Source organism: Gorilla gorilla, chromosome 6, assembly GCF_029281585.2.
Source record: "Gorilla gorilla gorilla isolate KB3781 chromosome 6, NHGRI_mGorGor1-v2.1_pri, whole genome shotgun sequence".
Classification (NCBI taxonomy): domain Eukaryota; kingdom Metazoa; phylum Chordata; class Mammalia; order Primates; family Hominidae; genus Gorilla; species Gorilla gorilla.
The window spans coordinates 116,182,085-116,205,005 of record NC_073230.2 but is presented as its reverse complement, the minus strand read 5'-3'; the positions used below and the strand labels follow the sequence as shown (position 1 = coordinate 116,205,005).

The 22,921-nt window shown below is 38.0% G+C and overlaps 1 protein-coding gene across 1 annotated transcript in view; it reads left to right on the top strand.

Annotated features, from left to right (window-relative positions):
- Positions 1–22,921, top strand: part of COG5 (component of oligomeric golgi complex 5) — a 372,787-nt gene that overhangs the window by 319,738 nt on the left and 30,128 nt on the right. Inside the window, exons 17-18 of the mRNA XM_019030869.3 lie at positions 6,056–6,159; positions 18,111–18,348. Coding sequence (XP_018886414.1) covers positions 6,056–6,159; positions 18,111–18,348 — 342 coding nt within the window. The remainder of the gene's footprint in view (positions 1–6,055; positions 6,160–18,110; positions 18,349–22,921) is intronic.

The window sequence follows — 22,921 nt, the reverse complement described above, 5'->3', positions numbered from 1 at the left end:
CAATTTTGCCTTTTTGAACTCGATAACAGAAGACTAGCAATAAGTACAAGGCCCTCCTGCAGTGGCCTCATCAGTTAGAGACTTCATTGCTCATGTTAATACACTCAGTGAAAGTTTTAACTTTGCTATTTAAGTCTTATAAAAAACTGTTATGACTTATTAAGTAAAAAGTAAAAAAAAAAACCTGACTTAGAATAAAAAGGAATGTTGGATTTCATAAAATTGTTGGAAATTTAATAAGTCACTTTGAATTCAAGGTAGAGAGTTACGATGTATAAATGCCTGCAGCCCAAACCAGAAATCTGCTTGATTTTATTTGATAGAGAAGATATTAAACATACTTTTTAACTTACTGAAAAATATAGATATAGACATATAACAGTCCTTTCTTCTCTACCTTGAAATTTTATCCAAAATTAAATGTTATTTTAGGCTTGGGGTTCATCATTACGTATTCTTTTTTTTCATTTATTCAAAAATATTTATTGTCTGTCATATGCCAGGTATTAGTGATACACAGTGAAAGTCACAAATAAAGTCCTTTCCCATGTAGAGCTTTTATTGTAGTGAGGAGCCCAGTGATGATAAGCGCTATGATGAAAAATAGAGCACAGTAAAGGATAGAGAATGGGGATGGAAGGAAAGTGCTATTTTATATAGGCCTCTCCAATCAAGAGACATTTTGGCAAAAATCTGAAGGAACTGAAGGAGTGAGCCAAGCAGCCATCTGGGGCAAGTGTTCCAGGAATAGAGACCTGAATTGGACAGGCTTGTAATAGTCACAGAACAGCCAGGAGGCCAGAGTGGCTGGAGCAGAGTGAGTGAGAGTAAGGGAGCAGGACTGAAGTTGGAGAGCGAGCAGAGCAGGGGTTGGGTGGAGAGCAGATGCAGAGTCTCCATCATCACATATTCTAAACATTGTCTAATATGTTATGAATGACATAATTAATATTGAGTATACATTTAGAGTTATTTCATTATAACCACCATAGCTATATAAGTACCATTTAAACCCCTTGGTCCAGTAATTCTGATCCATTTTTTACTGAGATTTGTCTTGTGCAGATAGTGATTACATTGCCAAATTTATATATGGCAATGCTTCTTTCTCCCTTTTTGTGTGGGTTTGATGTTCTATATAAAGGAATATTCCAGATTGCTGAGGCTCCAATATTTTTGTAATTTTAACTATTTTAGGTAAATCTTTTTAAAATGTATAACATATTTCCCTGCTTTGTAAAGAGCATAGGAAATATAATCTAATCTCCTTTCTCAGTTTCCTTGTTAGTTGTTAGTTTCTACCCATCCTTGAAATGAAGGCATTCCCCGAGATGCTCTCTTCTCTTCCTATTTCATATTTTTCCTAAGTGGGAAACCTCACCCAGCAATAAAGTTTTCTGTGTAAACCGCCATATCTTATGCAAATAGGGATTTTTATTTCTTACTTTCTGATCTTTATGCCTGTTTTTCCATGCCTTGTTTCACTGTCCAGGATCTGCAGTACAGTGTTGAATAGAACTGGTAAGAATGGACCTCATTTACTTGTTTCTGACCTGGGGGTAAAGCATTCAGTACTTTACTATTGTAAGTGTAGTATTAGCTATAGGTTAATGATATAATAATGTTAGCTGTAGGTTTTTGATAGAAGGCCTTTGTCAGACTAAACAAGTTCCCTTCTATTCTTAGTTTTCTATTTTTTATTATAAATGGTGTTGAGTTTCATTAAATAGCTTTTTCTGCATCTATTGAAATAATCATATGGCTCTACTCTTTTATTCTGCTAATGAAGTATATTATAGTAATTTATTTTCAAATATCAAACCAACCTTAGTCATGATGTATTACCCTTTTTATGTATTCCTGGATACTTAATGTATCCTTTTATGTATTCCTGGATACTGATTTACTTAATTTTTGTTAAGGATGCTTACTTACATCTATATTCATAAGGAATATTGTCATAAAATTTTCTATGTCTTTATTTGGTTTTGGTAGCAAGTTAATACTGGCTTCACTAAATGAGTTTGAAAGTGTTTCCTCCTCTTCTGTTTCCTAGAAGAGTTTGTGTAGAATTTGTTTTTGTTTTTGTTTTTTTTCCTCAAGTGTTAAGTAGAATTCACCAGTGAAGCCATCTGGGTCTGTAGTTTTCTCTGTAGAAAGGCTTATAACTACACATTAATTCATTTAATAGAGAAAGGGCTATTTGTGTTATCTATTCTTCTTGAATGAGCTTTGATACTTTGTGACGTTGAAGGTATTTGTCTACTCATCTTAGTTATCTAATTTGTCAGAATAATCTATGTAATACTTACTATCCTTTTGTGGTTGGTTTGTTTAAAGACAGGGTTCCACTGTGCTGCCCAGGCTGGAGTGCAATGGCTATTCACTGGCACGATTATGGCGTGCTACAGCCTTGAACTCCTGGGCTCAAGGCATCCTTCTGCTTGAGCCTTTGAAGTGGCTGGGACTACAGGGATAAACCACTGTGCTGAGCTCACTTAACTATCTTTTTGATGTCTTTAGGACCTATAAGAATAACCTCTTTTTCATTTTTGATATTGTTGATTTGTGTTCTCTTCCTGTTTTTTTCTCGATCAATCTAGCTAGGAGTTTAGCAACTGTGTTAATTTTTTCAGTGAAACAACTTTTAACTTTACTAGTTTTCTATGTTTTCTGTTTCAATGATTTGTGTTTTTATCTTTTTTTATTTTCTACTTTTTGCTAGTTTCAATACTTTCTGTTTATCTTTGGATTTGTGAGTTTTCTTTGCTATTTTTTAAGATTTATTTGAGACTTTACATCATTGATTTTAGACCATTTTCCCCACAAATAAACATTTAACGTTGTAAATTTTCCACTAAGCACTGCAATTTTTCTGTGTTATACTTGTATCTTCATTCAGTTTGAAATATTTTTCTAATTTCCTTTGTGATTTCTTATCTGAGTCATGGATTATTTAGAAATGTGTTTTTAAAATTTCTAATTACTTTTGGGTTCTGCATATATCTTGTTACTGATTTCTAATTTAATTCTGATAACAGAATTAAATGTTGATGGTTTTACCTTTTTTTAAGTAAAAGCAAGTTTATTAAGAAAAGAAACAAAAGAATGGATACTTCATAGGCAGAGCAGCCAAATGATGATTTTTAATGATTATTTTAAATCATCATTTAAAATCTGATGAGCTTAAATTAAATTTTATCATGTGAGTGTGATGGCAAAGAACACTCCTAATTTTCTTTTGCCGGAAATGTATTTCACTTTCATCTTTGAAGGATATTTATACAGAAAATAGAAATATGGATTTGAAAGATGTTTTTCTCTTAGCACTTAAAATATGTTCCACTGTTTTCTGGCCTCCATGCTTTCTGATAAGAAGACATTACTTATTAAAATTAGTCCCCTTGTATGTAATCTTTTTTTTTTTTGGCTAGTTTCAAGATTTTCTGTTTATCTTTGGTTTTCAGCAGTTTATGATGTGCCTAGGCATAGTTCTCATCAAAATTATCCTGTTTGGGATCTGCTGATTTTCCTGAATCTGTAAATTCATGCTTTTCATTATTTTGAGAAGCGTGAGGCCTTTTTCCCCCCCAAGTAGTTTTGCTGCCTCATTCTCTCTCTGCCCCATTATTTTCTTTTCTTACAGGACTCCAGTTACCAGTATATTAGACATTTTGCAGTTGTTTCTTAGGTTTAATTATTTTTTAGTATTTTTTTCTCTTCTCCAGAGAGATTTCTATTAATTCTGTCTTCAGGTTCATTGACTCTTTCCTCGGTCATCTCTACTTATAATTCTTCTACTAAGCCTATCCAGTCAATTTTACAATTTCAGCTACTATAATTTTTAAGTTTAAATATAACTTTTTTTTTTTACATTTTCATTCACTCTACTGAGATTTCCTATTATTTCATTTATTGTGTGCATATTTTTCCTTGCCTCATTGAGGTTCTTGCCTGATAATTCTAGAGTCTGGTTCATCTCAGGGTTAAGCATCTCTTGATTGTCTTTTCCCTTGAGAATTGATAAAATTTCCTAGCATTTTATATGTGTAGTAATTTTGAATAAATCCTGAACACTGTGAATGTTATGTTGTGTAGAAACAGGATTTTTTTTTTTTTTACATTTTTTTATAAGCATGTTGGTGATTTTGCTTTACAGGCAATTAGCTTGGTTATACTCAAACTGTGTACTGTCATACCTTCAGTTGGCCACACCTCAATCAGTTCACTTCTTTAAGCCTCAATTGCAAGCCACATTTAGTTTGCTCTGCACATGCATTATTGATAGTTAGCTGAAGACTCGTGCCGAGTTTAAACATAAAATTAGGCGGTCTTCTCTGGCTCTCTCCTTTTCAAGCTCCCTCTCTCACTCTCCAGCAGCTCTGTACCACTGCTGTGGCCTTATAGTTGTACTCCTTTTTGTAGTCTAATTTATCCAGTTTACTCTCCAACATGGTTTTTCCTAAATCCAAATCATTAACCACATTTTGTCTATTGCTTAAAACCCATCATTGTTTTCCTGGTACCTTTAGGATAAATTCCTAACTTCTTAGTAACCTATACAAAGTACACCTCTTGCTGCCTCTGTCTCTTCCAGGCACTTATACTCCATATATGCTGAATGTCTTGTGGTTTCCCAAGTGCCTCAGCTTTCCCAAACTCCTATGCTTGGGAATCCGAAACTTTTTGAGTGTCAACATGACGCTCGAAGGTGCTCACTGGACGTTTTCAGATTTTGGATTTTGGGTTACTCAACATGCATAACGTTTTAACTATTCTCACTAGACTCTGAGCTCCTGTATGGAGGGCAAACTATATGTATACACACACACACACACACACACACACACACACACATACATACAATCCTGTACGTTGTATATTTATTTTTACCAGAGATAAAGGGTTATAGATTAGGAATTTAATGATTAAGGGTCCTATATTTTACCTTTGCTCATTGATTTTGATCATTTGTATGAGCCAAAACTATCTATCTCCATTATATTATCTTTGAAGTGTGTATAATATATTTACATTTTTGATTTTATGTGTTTTGAGCCTCAGTCATTATTTTCACACTAAAAGCCCATAACTAAGACCTAGGGTTTTACATCAAGTAAATGATGATTTATACCTCCCTGTTGAACAGTTTCCCAACCATGGCACTATCAACATTTTGAGCTGGGTAATTCTTTGTTATAGGGACTGTTCTGTATTCCGTAAGATGTTTAGCAGCATCTTTGTCCTTTACCTACTAGATGCTAGTAACACACTTGTACCCCCATCCCCAACTGTGACAATGAAAAATGTCTTTAAGCAATACCAAATGTTTCCTGGGGAACAAAACTGCCCACAGTTGAGAATCACTGCTGTAGAACTCTCAACTGAAACCTAATTCATGAAATGCCCAACTGTTGTGCCCTATTAGAAACATTGTTCTGGAGCCTACTTGCGGGTAGAAGGTGGGTGCAGGGGAAAGAGCAGAAAAAAATAACTATTGGGTACTAGGCTTAGTGCCTGGGTGATGAAATAATCTATACTACAAATCCCCATGACACAACAAACTCCTATATAATAAATCTGCACATGTACCCTTGAACCTAATAGTTAAAAAAAAAGAATCAATGTCTGTTTATTATATTCACTCTGGTTAAAAGCATATGATGTTGTTCCAATTCTTAAGTAATTACTTTTGGTCCTGCCTAACTCTTTTGTGAAACTTAAATGTGTTCATTTGACCTTTACCTCATTAGTGGAACTACTGTCTTCTTGCGTATGCCTTCCCTTTTTCATGGGCTTATTTAACCACTGAACCTTTTGGAAAAAATAAGAAGAGTGGGGGTGTTGAAATTTGTTAGTGCCATGTTCCACATATGTTAAGCTTTAAAAATCATTACCGGCAGTGGTTAGGGAGAGGAGCAGACTTTTGTTAACTTAGTCTGCATTTGATATAATATGAAAACTGTTAGTCACGGTGTTTCTCACATCTCAAATTTCTTTGGGTTGTTTTTCTTTAATCTTGCCTCTTCTTTTTCTTTCTTTTTTTTTTTTTTAGGCTATTCATGCTCTTATGGAAAATGCTGTGCAACCCTTACTCACTTCTGTGAGAGATGCTATAGAGGCCATAATCATCACCATGCATCAAGAAGACTTTTCTGGGTAATTACTTCTAACCAAATTTTTACTAACTTTTACTGCCTTTATTTTGTATTCCCACCTCTATGCTTACTCCCTAAGCTGCCCCCCTGCCATCCAGGGCCTTGTTCCTTTTGTGATGGCGTTAGTTTTCAGCCCTCTTCATTACCCATTGTGAGCGCCATTCACAGATTAAAATTTTTCAGTTCTCATTTTCATCACTTCTCTCCTCTTTTTAAAAACTTTTTCTTTATGAACAGTATCACATCACATGTACATACATTTCTCTCTTATTGAAACATAAAATGAGTCTGTGGGACTTAGCCTGGTACTTCAGGACTTCTGGTAGTTTGTACCCTCTCCCTTTCCCAAGCTTGTCTTTTTCCTTACTTCTCACAAATACCCTCTACTTCAGCCCCTTTGTTACCCCTTGGCATAGGCATGGTATTCCTTGTGTAAAATGCCCTGCCTCTGCCACTGTGCTAGTCCAAATCCTGCTTTGGCTCTGGGCAAGCTGTGGCCCAACCTCCTCCAAGATTGATTTTTCTTCCTCGGAGGTTATGTGACAGTCTAATCTGATCACATCACACCTAGCCACAAACACTATGGTGTTATTCCAAACCTGTTTCATATGTGTCTTGCTCATCCATGTCATAGGTATCCTGAGAATAATAATCATAGTTCCTAATCCAATATTTACAGAAGTCTTTTAACATAGAGTAAAATGGTTTTGGTTCAGTGTATTAGAAAACTTTGGAGCATTTAGAATAGTTATTTGCAAATGCTTGCTGTGATTTTTAAAAAACTTAACCACATTAAAGCTAAATACTCAAATATTAATATGTAGATATGTATTTTATATTCCCAAGTTCATAGTTATTATTTTTGAGCAGTCCTGTTTCTCTTTACATTCTTGTTGTTTTAAAGAATATCTGTTTTATGAAATTTCCGTCTATGAATTTAGCTATTTATAGAAAAATATTGATTATTTCGCTGTCCTCTACTTTTTCAACTTATTATTTCATTTACAAAGTTTTTTAATTTTTTCATAACTTTTATATTAGGTTTGGGGGCACATGTGAAGGGTTGTTACATAGGTAAACACGTGTCATGGAGATTTGTTGTACATATTATTTCATCACCCAGGTATTAGGCCCAGAACCCTGTAGTTATCATTTCTGCTCCTCTCCCTCTTCCCACCCTCCCCTGTCAAGTAGACCCCAGTGTCTGTTGTTTCCTTCTTTGTGTTCATAAGTTCTCATTATTTAGATCCCACTTACAAGTGAGAACACATAGTATTTGGTTTTCTGTTCCTGCAATAGGTTGCTGAGGATAATAGCGTCCAGCTCCATCCATGTTCCCCAAAATACATGATCTTGTTATTTTTATGGCTGCATAGTATTCCATGGTGTATATGTACCACAGTTTCTTTATCCAATATGTCATTGAAGGGCATTTAGGTTGATTCCATGTCTTTGCTATTGTGAATAGTGCTGCGATGAACATGCACATGCATATGTTTTTATGGTAGAATGATTTATATTCCTCTGGATATATAGCCAGTAATGGGATTGCTGGGTCAAATGGTAGTTCTGCTTTTAGCCCTTTGAGGAATCACCATACTGCTTTCCACAGTGGTTGAACTAATTTACACTCCCACCACAGTGTATAAGTGTTCCCTTTTCTCTGCAACCTCACCAGCATCTTATTTTTTTGTCTTTTTAATGATAGCCATTCTGACTGGTGTGAGATGGTATCTCATTGTGGTTTTGATTTGCATTTCTCTAGTGATCAGTGGTGTTGAGCATTTTTTCATGTGATTGCTGGCTGCATGTATGTCTTCATCTTCTTTTGAGAAGTGCCTGTTCATGTCTTTTGCCCACCTTTTAATGGGGTTGTTTGTTTTTCCCTTGTGAATTTGTTTAAGTTCCTTATGGATTCTGGATCTTAGACCTTTGTCAGATGCATAGTTTGCAAATATTTTCTCCCTTTTTGTAGATTGTCTGTTTACGCTGTTGATAATTTCTTTTGCTGTGCAGAAGCTCTTAGGTTTAATTAGATCCTGCTTGGCAATTTTGCCTTTTATTGTGATTGCTTCTGGTGTCTTTGTCATGAAATCTTTGCCTATTCCTTTGTTCAGGATAGTATTGCCTAGGTTGTCTTCCAGGGTTTTTATAGTTTTGGGTTTTGCATGTAAGTATTTAATCCATCTTGAGTTGATTTTTGTGTATGGTGTAAGGAAGGGGTCCAGTTTCAATCTTCTGTGTATGACTAGCCAGTTAGCCCAGCACCATTTCTTGAATAGGAAATCTTTTCCCCACTGCTTGCTTTTGTCAGCATTGTTGAAGATCAGATGGTCACAGATGTGCGACCTTATTTCTGGGCTTTCTATTCTGTTCCATTGGTCTATGTGCCTGTTTTTGTACCAGTACCATTCTGTTTTGGTTATGGTAGCCTTGTAGTTTAGTTTGAAGTCAGGTAACGTGATGTCTCCAGCTTTGTTCTTTTAGCTTAGGATTGCCTTGGCTATTCAGGCTCTTTTTTGGTCCCATATGAATTTTAAAATAGTTTGTTTTTAGTTCTGTGAAGAATATCATTGGTAGTTTGATAGGAATAGCATTGAATCTGAAGATTGCTTTGGGCAGTATAGCCATTGTAATCATACTGATTCTTCCTATCCATGAGCATGGGATGTTCTTCCATTTGTTTGTGTCTTCTCTGATTTCTTTGAGCAGTGTTTTGTAGTTCTCATTGTAGAGATCTTTTACCTCCCTGGTTACCTGTATTCCTAGATGTTTTATTCTTTTTTGACAATTATGAATGGGATTGCCTCTCTGATTTGGCTTTCAGTTTGGCTGTTGGTGATGTATAGGAATGCTAGTGATTTTTGTGCATTGATTTTGTATCCTGCAACTTTGCTGAAGTTGTTTATCAGCTGAAGGAGCTTTTGGGCCAAGACTGTGGGGTTTTCTAGATATAGAATCATGTCGTCTGCAAACAGAGGTAGCTTAACTTCTTCTCTTCCTATTTAGATGCTCTTTATTTCTTCCTCTTGCCTGGTTGCTCTGGCTAGGACCTCCAATACTGTGTTGAATAGAAGTGGTGAGAGAGGGCATCCTTGTCTTGTGCTGGTTTTCAAGGGGATTGCTTCCAGCTTTGGCCCATTCAGTGTAATGTTGGCTGTGGATTTGTCATGGATGGCGCTTATTATTTTGAGGTATGTTCCTTTGATACCTAATTTATTGAGAATTTTTAACATGAAGAAGTGTTAAATTTTATCAGAAGCCTTTTCTGGGTCTATTGAGATAATCATGTGGTTTTTGCCTTTAGCTCTGTTGATGTGATTAATCACATTTACTGATTTGCATATGTTGAACCAATCTCGTGTCCCGGGGATGAAGCCTACTCGATTGGCCTGAAGTTTTCTTTTTTTGCTGTGTCTCTGCCAAGTTTTGGTATCAAGATGATGCTGGCCTCATAGAATGAGGGTTGGGGAGGAGCCCCTCTTCCTCCATTTTTTGGAATAGTTTCTGTAGGAATGGTACTAGCTCTTCTTTTTACATATGGTAAAATTCGGCTGTGAATCCATCAGGCCTCAGACTTTTTTTAGTTAGTCAGCAATTCATTACTGATTCAATCTCGGAACTCATTATTAGTCTGTTCAGGGAATCAGTTTCCTCCTGGCTGGGTCTTGGGAGGATGTATGTGTCCAGGAATGTGTCCGTCTCTTCTAGGTTTTCTACTTTTTGGGTTTAGAGGTTTCTGATTTTTTTTTTTCCTATGGGGTCAGTAGTAACATTTTCTTCCTCATGTCTAATTGTGTTTATTTGATATTCTCTCTTCTTTATTAGTCTAGCTAATGGCCTATTTTATTCATTTTTTTCAAAAAGCCTACTCCTGGATTCATTGATCTTCTGAATGGTTTTCATGTCTCTATTTTCCTCAGTTCAGCTCTGATTTCTGTTACATCTCATCTTCTGCTAACTTTGTTGATTTGTTCATGCTTTTCTAATGCTTTAAGTTGTAAAGTTAGGTTGTTAATTTGAGATTTTTTGGCTTTTTGATGTCAGCATTTAGTGCTATGAATTTTCCTCTTAACACTGCCTTAGCTTTGTCCCAGAGATTGTGATACGTTGTATCATTGTTCTTGTTATTTTCAAAGAACTTTTTTTTTTTGAGTCGGAGTCTTGCTGTGTTGCCCAGGCTGGAGTGCAGTGGCGTGATCTTGGCTCACTGCTGCCTCCATCTCCTGGGTTCAAGCGATTCTCCTGCCTCAGCCTCCTGAGTAGCTGGGATTACAGGCCCGCACCACCCCTACCCCAGCTAATCTTTGTATTTTTTTTAGTAGAGACAGGGTTTTGCTATGTTGGCCAGGCTGGTCTCCAACTCCTAACCTCAAGGGATCCAGCTGCCTCAGCCTCCCTAAGTGCTGGGATTACAGGCATGAGCCACCACGTCCAGCCCAAAGAACTTCTTGACTTCTGCCTTAATTTCATGTATTTACCCAAAAGTCATTCAGGAGCAAGTTGTTTAATTTCCATGTGATTGCATGGTTTTGAGCAATTTTCATAGTCTTGACTTCTGTTTTTATTGTATTGTGGTCTGAGAGTGTGTTTGGTATGATTGATGTTCTTTTACATTTGTTGAGGATTGTTTTATGTCCAATTATGAGGTCAATATTAGTGTATGTGACATGTGATGAGAAGAATGTGTATTCTGTTGTTTTGGGATGGAGAGTTCTGTAAAGGTCTATCAGTTGCATTTGGTCCAATGTTGCATTTAGGTCCTGAATGTCTTTGTTAATTTTCTGCCTTGATGATCTATCTAATACTGTCAGTGGAGTGCTGAAGTCTCCCACCATTATTATGTGGGAGTCTTTGAAGGTCTTTGAGATTTTTTTTTTTTTTTTTTTTTTTTGAGACGGAGTCTCGCTCTGTCCCTTAGGCTGGAGTGCAGTGGTGTGATCTCGGCTCACTGCAAGTCTACCTCCTGGGTTCAAACCATTCTCCTGCCTCAGCCTCCTGAGTAGCTGGGACTACAGGCACCCACCACCGCACCCGGCTAATTTTTTGTATGTTTAGTAGATACGGGGTTTCACCGTGTTAGCGAGGAGGGTCTCGATCTCCTGATCTTGTGATCCACCTGTCTCGGCCTCCCAAGGTGCTGGGACTACAGGCGTGAGCCACCGCCCCAGGCCGAGACTTCTTTGAAGGTCTCTAAGAATTTGCTTTAGGAATCTGGGTGTTCCTGTGTTGGGTCCATATATATATAAGATTGTTAAATCTTCTTGTTGAATTGAACCCTTACCGTTATGTAGTGTCCTTATTTGTCTTTTTTGATGTTTGTTGGTTTGAAATTTGTTTTGTCTGAAATTAGGACTGCAGCCTCTGCTTTTTTCTGTTTTTCATTTGCTTGGTATATTTTCCTCCATCCCTTTATTTTGAGCCTGTGAGTGTCATTACATATGAGATGGGTTTCTAGGGTGATCTCAGTGTTCCTTCCCCAAATCAGAGGCAGCAGAGGAAGGGATCTTAGTAGTGGCTGTGGCCAAGGGTCGTTTGCTTGTCTCCTGGGGGCTCCACCCCAGACAGATGCATGTTAGCACTCACTCACTGCAATCAGCCCAGTGGGGGAGGGTCTAAGCTGTGGGCCTAGCAAGGAGTTCTCCTGGTGACAAGCAGTGGGGTAAGGGGCAGGGGGACCTGTGGGAGACAGACTGGTTTCCTCTCCTTGGGTTGACTGCAGCTTGTTGGAGGTGTGGATAAGGTACTTAGGGTCTTTGCTCCTTCATTAATCCAAGGGTGATAAGGGCAGTTCCATTGCAGGGGCAGTGGCAAAGAGGCTCTCAGCTGCCACTGGAGGCTCTGCCCTTGGAGTTGCTGAGTTGCTACTGGCTTGATACCTCTGGCTGGGGATGGCTGGAGGCCCAGGCCTGCCTGGTGAAGAGATATGGGAACAGGTACCCATGTAACAGTCTGGCCACTTTGCCGTAGGGCTGCTGCAGTATGCTTGGGGCCCATTCCAGTCCCTAGTAGACTCGGATTTTCCAGTGCTTGGAGTTACCACCAGTGAAGGCACTTTTCTGGGCAGTGGGGGTTCCCCTGGCTCTGTGTTGCTCCCGGGTGAGGCGTTGTCCTGTTTTGCTTTTCTTCATTTCTGTCGGTCAGGTTGTTTCCTTGATTAGTCCCTGAGTACCTGGATGTTTCAGTTGAAGGGGTCTGTTCCTCTCCATGAGAGCCCTGCACACTAGCTGCTTCTAATTGGCCATATTGACCTCTCCCACATGGGAAATGTGGGAAATGTCAAAAGATCAATTTAGGCTGGGCACAGTGGCTTATGCCTGTAATTCCAGCACTTTGAGAGGCTGAGGCGGGCAGACTGCTTGAGCTCAGGAATTCGGGACCAGCCTAGGCAACATGGTGAAACCCTGTCTCTACAAAAAATACAAAAATTAGCTGGGTGTGGTGGTGTGCATCGGTAGTTCCAGCTATTTGGGGAGCTAAGGCAAGGGGATGGTTTCAGCCTGAAGGAATTGAGGCTGCAGTGAGCCGTAATCATGCCATTGCACTCCAGGATAGATGACAAAGTAAGACCCTGTTTCAAAAAAAGGAAAGATCAGTCTCTATTTTAAAAAATATATGAAGCACAGGCTGGGCGCGGTGGCTCACGCCTGTAATCCCAGCACTTTGGGAGGCCGAGACGGGCGGATCACGAGGTCAGGAGATCCAGACCATCCTGGCTAACACGGTGAAACCCCGTCTCTACCAAAAATACAAAAAAAAAAATTAGCCGGGCGTGGTGGCGGGCGCCTGTAGTCCCAGCTACTCGGGAGGCTGAGGCGGAAGGCGTGAACCCAGGAGGCGGAGCTTGCAGTGAGCCCAGATCGCGCCACTGCACTCCAGAAAAAAAAAAAAAAAAAGGCCAGGCGCGGTGGCTCACGCCTGTAATCCCAACACTTTGGGAGGCCGAGGTTGGCGGATCACGACGTCAGGAGATCGAGACCATCCTGGCTAACACGGTGAAACCCCGTCTCTACTAAAAGTATAAAAAAATTAGCCAGGCGTGATGGCGGGCGCCTGTAGTCCCAGCTACTCGGGAGGCTGAGGCGGGAGAAGGCGTGAACCCCGGAGGCGGAGCTTGCAGTGAGCCCAGATCGCGCCACTGCACTCCAGCCTGGGCGATAGAGTGAGACTGTGTATAAAAAATAATAATAATAAATAAAAAATAAATATAGATAGATAGATAGATAGATATAGATATATATATGAAGCACAGAAGGGTAAAGTGAATTCTACCAAAAAAAAAAAACTATATTTGGAACTCAGTATAACATAGGATTATATAACTGCTGATTACCAATATTTGAGAGGAAATGGTTTTTGTTCAAAAGTGATCTGAAGTGTCCCAGTTAGATCAATCATGAATGCCTCTCAGAAGGGAGCCAAAACAAGCTGATTTTTGAAGGCTTATTCTATAATAACAGTGGTCACATACTTTTAATTTAATTGGTGAGCTGCAACTAGTGCCTATAGATAACACATTAGACATTAACAGCTGAAAGTTAGTTCCCAAATAGATGTGTTTTTACTAATTTGCTTAAATACTAGTGAGCCAAACTGTTTCTTCAACTGATAGGTTGCCATGAGTATGAAGCATTATTTTAAGGTGCCTAACATTGTCCTTATTTTTTTTCCCAGTTGCTTTGGTGACTCCATTTCAGCTCAGTGTATACAACAGTCAGTTGAGATTCCAGTGAAAGTTATTCATATATAGCAGTACAGGCATATGGAGCACTGCTGCTTTTATTTAAAGTATTGCCCCCATGGCAGTAATTTTCCTACTTTGTAGAATCTTGTGATTAGTAATTCTGTAATGTCATGTCATTTCATATATATATGGCTTATGTGAAATATGAGGTGGAGTTGGATTAGTCAAGAAGCAGTAATTGCCTTTATTTTAGGGCCAGCCCCCAGGGGTAACAATTAGAAAAACAATAGTGAAAACCTGACCCTTCAAGCCCTTCACACCTATTCCTAAGTAAAAGGAATAAAGTTTACCTTCAAGTCTAACTTACATGTGGTAGGGTTACAGACTCCCCTGCTATTTAAAGAGTAATCATGGGCTGGGCATGGTGGCTCACGCCTGTAATCCCAGCACTTTCGGAGGCCGAGGCAGGCAGATCACTTGAGGTCAGGAGTTTGAGACCAGCCTGGCCAACATGGTGAAACCCTGTCTCTACTAAAAATACAAAAATTAGCCCGGCGTGGTGGCAGGCAGCTATAATCCAAGCTACTGGGGAGGCTGAGTCAGGAGAATCTCTTGAACCCTGGAGGCAGAGGTTGCAGTGAGCCAAGATCGAGCCACTGCACTCCATCCGGCCTGAGTGACAGAGTGAGATTCTGTCTCAAATAAATAAATAAATAAATAAATAAATAAATAAGTAAAGAGTAATCATCAACATGGTTTCTTGATATTTGAAATTTATTTTAAAAGACTGATGTGTTTCTTTCCAAATTAGACAAAAATTAAAATGTAAATATCTGATTGACATAGAACATTGATTAAAATTGTTGCAGTCAATGTAAAGTGACTCATATCTGATTACAGTTTTGAGTAGGGAAGGGAAGGCAGTGAAAGAAGAACTCTACATTATTGAAGTGATAGATGAGCCCCTTTGTGGAAGGGAGAGCACTCACACAAAAGGTTAATGGCATGAAGATTAACATTCACTTCTTGGTTATGTGTATGTTTAATTCTTCTATTTATATATATTTGGCCACAAACCAAGTCTGAACAAATTAAAGAGAGCTGAAATCAAGTATCTTTTCTAATGACAATGGTATGAAACTAGACATCAATAATAGGAGAAATCTTCGAAATTTCACAAATATGTGGAACTTAAACAACATGCTCCTGAACAACCAGTGGATCAAAGGAGAAATCAAAAATATCTTGGGACAAATGAAAATGGAAACAAAATGCATTTTGTTTAAACAAGTAAAATATCTATACACTGAAAACTATAAAACATCAATGAAAGAAATCAACAAAAACACAAATAAATGGAAACATATTCTGTGTTCATGAATTGAAAGAATATTGTTAAAAGGTCCATACTACCCAAACCAGCCTTCAGATTTAATGCAATCTCTACCAAAATTCCAATGTCATTTTTCACAGAAATAGAAAAAAATAATCCTAAAATTCATATGGAACTACCAAAAACTCTGAATAGCCAAGGCAATCTTGAGCAAAAATAAAGCTAGAGGTATCACACTACCTAATTTTGAACTATATTACAGAGCTACATGATGATTAAAATGGCATGGTGCACTGGCATTGACCAATGAAACAGAACAGAGAGCCCAGAAATGAGCTCACACATTTACAGTCAATTGATTTTCGACAGAGGTGCCAGGAACACTCAATGGAATAAGGACAGTTCCTTCAATAATAAATATGTATTAGTAAAAATGGATATCCAGATGCAGAAGAATGAAATTGGACCCTTATCTCATACCATATGTGAAAATCAAATGAAAATAGATTAAAAACTTAAATGTAACACCTGAAACTAAAACAAATTTAAGAAAACAGGAAAATCTGAGCAATAATTTTTTGGATTTGATCCCAAGAACTCAGACTACAAAGCAAAAATAGACAAATGTGATTACATTTATCTAAAAAGCTTCTGAACAGCAAAGAAAACAAGTGGAGTGACAACCTATGGGTTGGGGAAAATACTTACAAGCCATACATCTGATACGGGGATTAAAGTCCAAAATATATAAGGAACTCAAATCAATAACAAGAAAACAACCTGATTTAAACATAGGCAAAGGACCTGAACAGACATTTCTCAAAAGAAGACATACAAATGGCCAACAGATATGTGAAAAAACATTCAACATCACTAATCATCAGGGGAATGCAAATTAAAACCACAATGAGATTTCACCTCACACCTGTCAGAATTGACTTATCAAAAAGATGAAAGATACCGAGTGCGAAAGACGATGTACAGAAAAGGGAACCCTTGTATACTGTGGTTGGAATGTAAATTAGGCAGCCATTATGGAAAACTGTAAGGACGTTTCTCAAAAAACTAAAAACAGAACTACCACATGATCCAGCAGTCCCACTTCTGGATACATAACCTGAGAACTTGAAATCAGTATGTCAAAAAGATATACGCACTTCCATGTTCATTGCAGCATTACTTACAATGGCCAAGTTATGGAATCAATCTAAATGTCCACCAACATTTAGATTGATAAATGGATAAAGAAAATGTGGTATACATACACAATGGAATACCATCCAGCCTTCAGAAAGACAGGAATTCTGTTAATTGCAACAAATAGATGAACCTACAGAACATTATGCTAAGTGAAGTAAGCCAGACACCGAAAGACAAATACCACATGACCTCACATATCTGTTGTCTAAAACAACCGAATGCATAGAAACAGAGAGTAGAATGGCAGTTAGCAGCTATGGGGTGGAGGGAATAGAGAGATGTTGGTCAAAGGGTACAAAGTTGCAGTTAGGAGGAATAAATGATAAGTATTTAAGGTGATGAGTATGATTACCTTGATTCAGTCATTCCACACTGTATACATATAACATTACTGTGTATCCCCTTATTATATATTATTATAATTCATCAAAAATAAACATTAAAAAAATGAAATAGATTGGCACCATTTTCGGATAGGGAGGCTTCTTTTATTTGTTTGTTTTTGCAGCCTGGCCTTGTGGAGTGACAAACCTAGAGTAAAGCTAGGCTATGCAGTTGTCTGAATCTGGCAAAACCAAACCCCACATGAAGATGGCCATCATTTACTAAGGCTCCCCTGTACCCAAGCGCCACTCCACCATGTGATGATACTGCAAACAATAATGTTCCACCATACACCCTTCAGCAGCCTTGCTGTTGTTGGCACAGTCTTATACCTGTATGAAATCCCTTCCTGCTTGAACATAGGCCTACTTCTTCTATCTCTATCTGCTTCTGAAAGTGACGGACCTCTGGTTAGCATCCTATTTATAGTAACCACTGCTGTATTTGAAGATAATTAAGTTCAACTCATTCTCTTGCTCTAAGCATTTTAGTCATATCTGTTGTTCTTCTATAGACCATCACCAATTTCTCTACGTCATTCTTAGAATATGGAAATACTTAACTTGCTTTTTGAAAAAGATTCAGCATGATGTAGCCAGTGATCTCATTTATTAGAAAATATCAGGTGTTAGCTAGTTTTGGTATATCTCTTTCCTATAAATATTTCACATTCTTTTAATATATTCTTTAAAGAGCAATTATAAACATTTATAAATTATAAATAGTATTTCATGGAGCATCAGCTGGTATCATTTGTTGATCCAAATTAAAGCCTTTCCAAACCTCATCATCTAGAGGAAAAAATTGCATGCCATGTGTACCGTTACATAACCATTTCCACAGTCAGAATTCTGTTGGACTGATCTGATTAAATAGCACAAGAGCAGAGAGATCTTTGCCAAGAATTTGTATAGGGAAAGCAGCATTTTCTGCCATTGCAAAGTATAAAATGCTATTTCAGGATCCATTATTGATGCATTCAGTTAGCAGGCAAAACATGTGAGTGGATGGAGAGTTGAGAGGCTGGGAGGGACCTTGAGAGGCCAGAGAGTAGCACTTGTATGATTCATCCAAGACAGATGGTTGTCTATTTCATTCTTAATAATCTTTAGGTAAATGGATTCTAAAATTCCTTCAGTAATCCTCCCGGCATCTGAACCACTTTTTGAAATGTAATTTTTAAACATTGTTTTCTGCTAACGCTTATCAAAAAGTAATTAATGTCTTTTATACCATTAAGGGAAAACATTACAAAGGATTGAAATAGCAGCATTGGTGGGGAGAGGGGTACAAAATCAAAGAGTGTGATTTAGTGCAGCGGTGCTGAAAAGGGCTGCTTTTTCTTTTACAGGTCATTATCCAGCTCAGGAAAACCTGATGTTCCTTGTTCTCTGTACATGAAGGAGCTACAAGGTTTCATTGCCAGAGTTATGAGTGACTATTTTAAACACTTTGAATGCTTGGATTTTGTCTTTGACAACACTGAGGCTATTGCCCAAAGAGCTGTTGAACTTTTTATCCGCCATGCCAGTCTCATAAGACCTCTTGGTGAAGGTGGGAAAATGCGACTTGCTGCTGATTTTGCACAGGTACATTGATGAATTACTACAAAAGAAAAAATGTTTTGGCCTCAATATCATCTATTAAATGAAAGAATGTGTTTTCATCAGTGTTTTTAAAGAGTTGCAGCACAAAGAAAAGTAAGCCCACTTAAGCATAAATAGTTAAAAAAAAAGGGAGAGTTTAAAGATACCTTTATACCAGATATATTTTTCTTTGTATTTAACAAAATAATTATCCCTCTCTTTGGTATTTCAAGGTTAAGGTGAAATAGCTCATTCCACAGGAAAGCAGCACTTCCCATTTTTATTTCATATGGGATTTTCTCACTATTTTACTGTCCCAATAGGTCAAACCTTGCTGACCAATAATGTAGGCAATGAAATCATATTTCAAACAGTGAAAAGAGACCGCTTGTTGCCATGTCACCATTCCAAGGCAGTGTTCCCATTCCTTTAAATGCACAGTGGGCCAGGTAGACATAGAGTCTGATTATTTGTTCTCTCTCTATCAGGTAGAGTACAGTTCTTCTCTGTGGCTAGCCTTGAAATCATTTCAAGCTATCTGATGTGTGTGAGAGATAGAATGACATTAAAATAGCAAAACATTATCAGCTCTTATAGAAAGCATTTTCTTTGTCCTTTAGACAGATTTTTTAAAGCCTTTCAGTAGGCAATGAAGGAAACCCCCAAACATGCTTTCATTAAAAGAGTCAGAAACAAAGATGATTGTTATTTTTGTATAGCATACCAAGGGTAAAATCTTTTTTTTTTTTTTTTGAGACAGAGTCTTGCTCTGTCGCCCAGGTTGGAGTGCAGTGGCACAATCTCAGCTCACTGCAACCTCCGCCTCCCGGGTTCAAGTGATTCCTCTGCCTCAGCCTCCCGAGTAGCTGGAACTACAGGCACGCGCCACCACGCCCGGATAATTTTTGTATTTTTAGTACAGACAGGGTTTAACCATATTGGCCAAGCTGGTCTCAAACTCCTGACCTTGTGATCCACCCGCCTTGGCCTCCCAAAGTGTTGGGATTACAGGCGTGAGCCACCACACCTGGCTGGGTAAAATCATTTTTAAGCCTTTCAAAGCTGTTAGCTTTACTAGTCCAAATAGTTACTGAAATGAATTCTTCATAGCAATTTGCCAGATCCTCCCCACTTATAAAGATAAATGTTAATGTCAATATTTATTCTTGTGTGTATCCGGGTGTGTGTCTTGCTTCATTATTTCTACATGGAGGAAAGGACCTGGACAGACTGTATCAAGTCAGTGGTTGTCAGGTGCCCCCTCAGACTTGATACATTTTCAAAAAAGGAACAGGTAACACAAACCTAAACTTTCAAGAGCCTGTTTCATTGCAAATTGACTGATGCAGCAGTTAGTCATTTTCAACTCCAAATAATATTCCTGGGACCATTAGACCATAGAAATGCGCCTTCATTTGGAAAATATGCTTGTAGTAGCCGCAGCATAAAAACAGAGATTAAATGTTACCATTAATATGGCTCTTTTTACCTTTTACATTTTATGAACTTCATTCTTAGGCACCCGTACATTTAACTTTGTTTTACAGGTACACTTGGCTTAAAGAAAGTTATTTGTAAATAGTGTCTTATTTGTCGTTACTGGGGTTCCAGATTGCTTATTAAAAACCTGATGATGTACTAGAACCTCCTCTTATTTGTTTAAAAAAAAAAAGTGTAAACTATACTCAGATGGTCTCTGTTCTCCTCTTCCCCTTTCCTCCTTAATTTTGTTTTTCTTTTTGTTTCATCTTCTTTCCCTGGGCTCTCTCCCCTACCAGCTTATTTGCATTCTGCTCCAGCTGGTTCTTGAGTCACTTTCCTGGAGGCAGCACTTCAAGTCCAATTAGAGTGGCAGCCGAGCAGGAGATGGCCAAAACGAGAGTGCTGTAGGAGAGAGGCTTGTTTTTGTTTTTTATTTTAATATGTTCCCTTATGGGTCCTGAAAGATAGAAAGTATTGTCCTTTAACCCTTGCTACTGCCGCTAACACCTGCTCAAAATGCATAGCATCCAGAGGCAGGGGTGAGCTTCCACCTTTCAAAAAACTGCATTATTCAAAATGTTATTTGGCATCCTTTTTTCTTAAGACATGTTGTCTAATAAGCCAAACTTTTCTGGGTCCCTTCCCTTAAGGTAAATTAAACTCATCAGTCATTATTACTAACTTATGCTCAAAAGCCTCTGTTTCCTGTTTTTTAAACATAGAAGAAGCATTTACACACACAGCATTTACTCACTGTTAAGCCCTGCAGTGACATTTGGTTGCAGCAGGCAGTGTGGTATTGAAAAGCAGATTCCTTTGTTCACCCCTGTACAGTGTGTCCCAGTTTCAAAACATCCTGACACTCACCTTGGGGATGGCTCCAGTCCTGTGGATCATGGGTTCAGAAAAGACGGGCGGAGGCACTATCATAATTAATCATATCTGTGATCATTATCTTTGGCAAATATTGTTCTACTGTTATGTCATGGTCTCCCCCACCCACTTTTTAAATTAAAATTAAAATTTCAAGGTTTTATTTCGTTTGGTTTGGTTTCTTGCCACAATTGCAATTATGTGTTGTACCTCAGCTTTTAGCATCACATTTGGTTGAAAGTGTTTTTCGGGGGTCAGTCAAAACATTTTAATAGCATTACTCTAACATTTATATTCATGACAGGCATCAACTGGGGACTAGAGGGCTTTTCAACTGCCTTATTATTGAAAGTTCTATCAATTCATATTCAAAATTAAACAAAGCCATTGAGGTCACTGAAATCAAAAATACACAAATACTCCATGGGTTTAAAAACTGTTCTTGTGATAAAAGTGCCTGCCATTCTAGCATAAATAACAAAAAGAGCTCAAGAAGGGACCTATAGACCAGGTTTGGGAATACTAGTTATTTGCCGTAAAGTCCAATTGCAAAGACAGATAATGACGTATTTTCAGGATTTCTTTAAGAATCCTAACTTCTCCTCACTGGCACCAGTGCAGGGAAGAGAAAGTAGTTGCAGGGTGCCATCTGGAGGGATCATGGTGAAGGAAGTACCTGACATCCAGCCCCCTTAGGAATCCAGGTCATGGGCATGAGGTGGTTTCCTACAGGTAATTAATTCCCCACTGTGACCACATGGTCTCAGTGCCTACACTGATCACACAGCAGTTCTGAAATCACTAAGCCTGTCCACGACACTGGGGTTCTGCTGATTCTGAATCTCTTTGGGATCTTGCCCACAGTGTCCTCTGAAGCACATACTCCCCCTCCACCCCTCAGTTTATTTTCTTAACTGAAGCAAAGAGTGGCTATTGAAGTTGGTATTAAATTATTTAGTGGTACTTCTAGCAATTTCTATTTATAGGTCTTCTGGTGCCCTTTAAGCATACATTTATGTCTATTTCACTTTGTGCCTAAAAATATTAATTTAGAAAAGAAAACAAGACAATCAAAATTCTAATTTTTGTTCTAATTCCTATTGCCTTTTCTTCTCCTGAACAATGTCAGGGCAGGAGTGCCCTAGGAGTATCCAAAGAAGTCCTGTGGTTAACCAAATGTCTGTGGTAGGGAAGGAACAGCTATGTAATTAGTTCACCGTGCCTGCAGCTGACCGCTCATTCTCTCCAAACGGGGGCTGGAGAGAAGCAGTTGCACATGCCACTTTTGTATCCACTGCTAATGGCAGAGTCACCTCCTCTTACCACAACACTCTTGCCCTTTAAAACATGGCCTTTATTGTTCAATGGAATTCTGGAAGAAGAAAATGATTTACAATATCCTGGAGGTCCTTTATGGATAAAAAAATTTTATTTTAAACATTAAACATTTTGAAATTGTCCTGCAGCATAGAAATCTTTTGCATAATCATACATTTTCCAGCCATTTGAGGTCATATTTTCTCATATCGTAACTTTTTCCTAGCCATTTATTTGTTTTAACATTTGGTCCTGCTCAAGTGCTAAGGCAAAGGTTGTCTTTGAAGACAGTGATTCCACTAGAGTAGTTGAGAAATTGACAAAAACACTTCATGAAAAATATATAATTTCAGTATGTAAAAAACCATTATATAGAGAGAGGTATTTGAATGGAATTATATCAAAGATACAATGATAATCACATTTTTCCTTTGTGCTCAGTGTAAAGTAAGTGACACATATGGAAAGAAAACAGAAATTCCTACCCAGTGAATAAATGAAACAGGTTCCAAAGAACAGCCTATCACCTACTATCTTTTGAGTTGGGCACACTGGCTCACAGCTGTTCTGTTTTGCATTGTTGGCAAGAATCCTTTTTCTTCCTTACATTTTTATCTTTATATTTATTTATGATTCTTCATTTTATAGTTTCCCAGCCATATAAGGTTTCCTTCTAGGACATACAGTATGCAATCCATGTCTTTAATATGTTACGAGAGAAATTAACCTGGTTACTGTTCATCCTCAAGACCATCCCAAGGAAGCTTCTCCAACTCTCTCTTGACACTGAGGTCATAAGTTTGACATAGCCCTTATCATTTTGCTTAATAAGAATCATTATGTGTGTATGTATGTATGTTTATATATGTTTATATGTGGACATATACACAAATACTTTTGATTT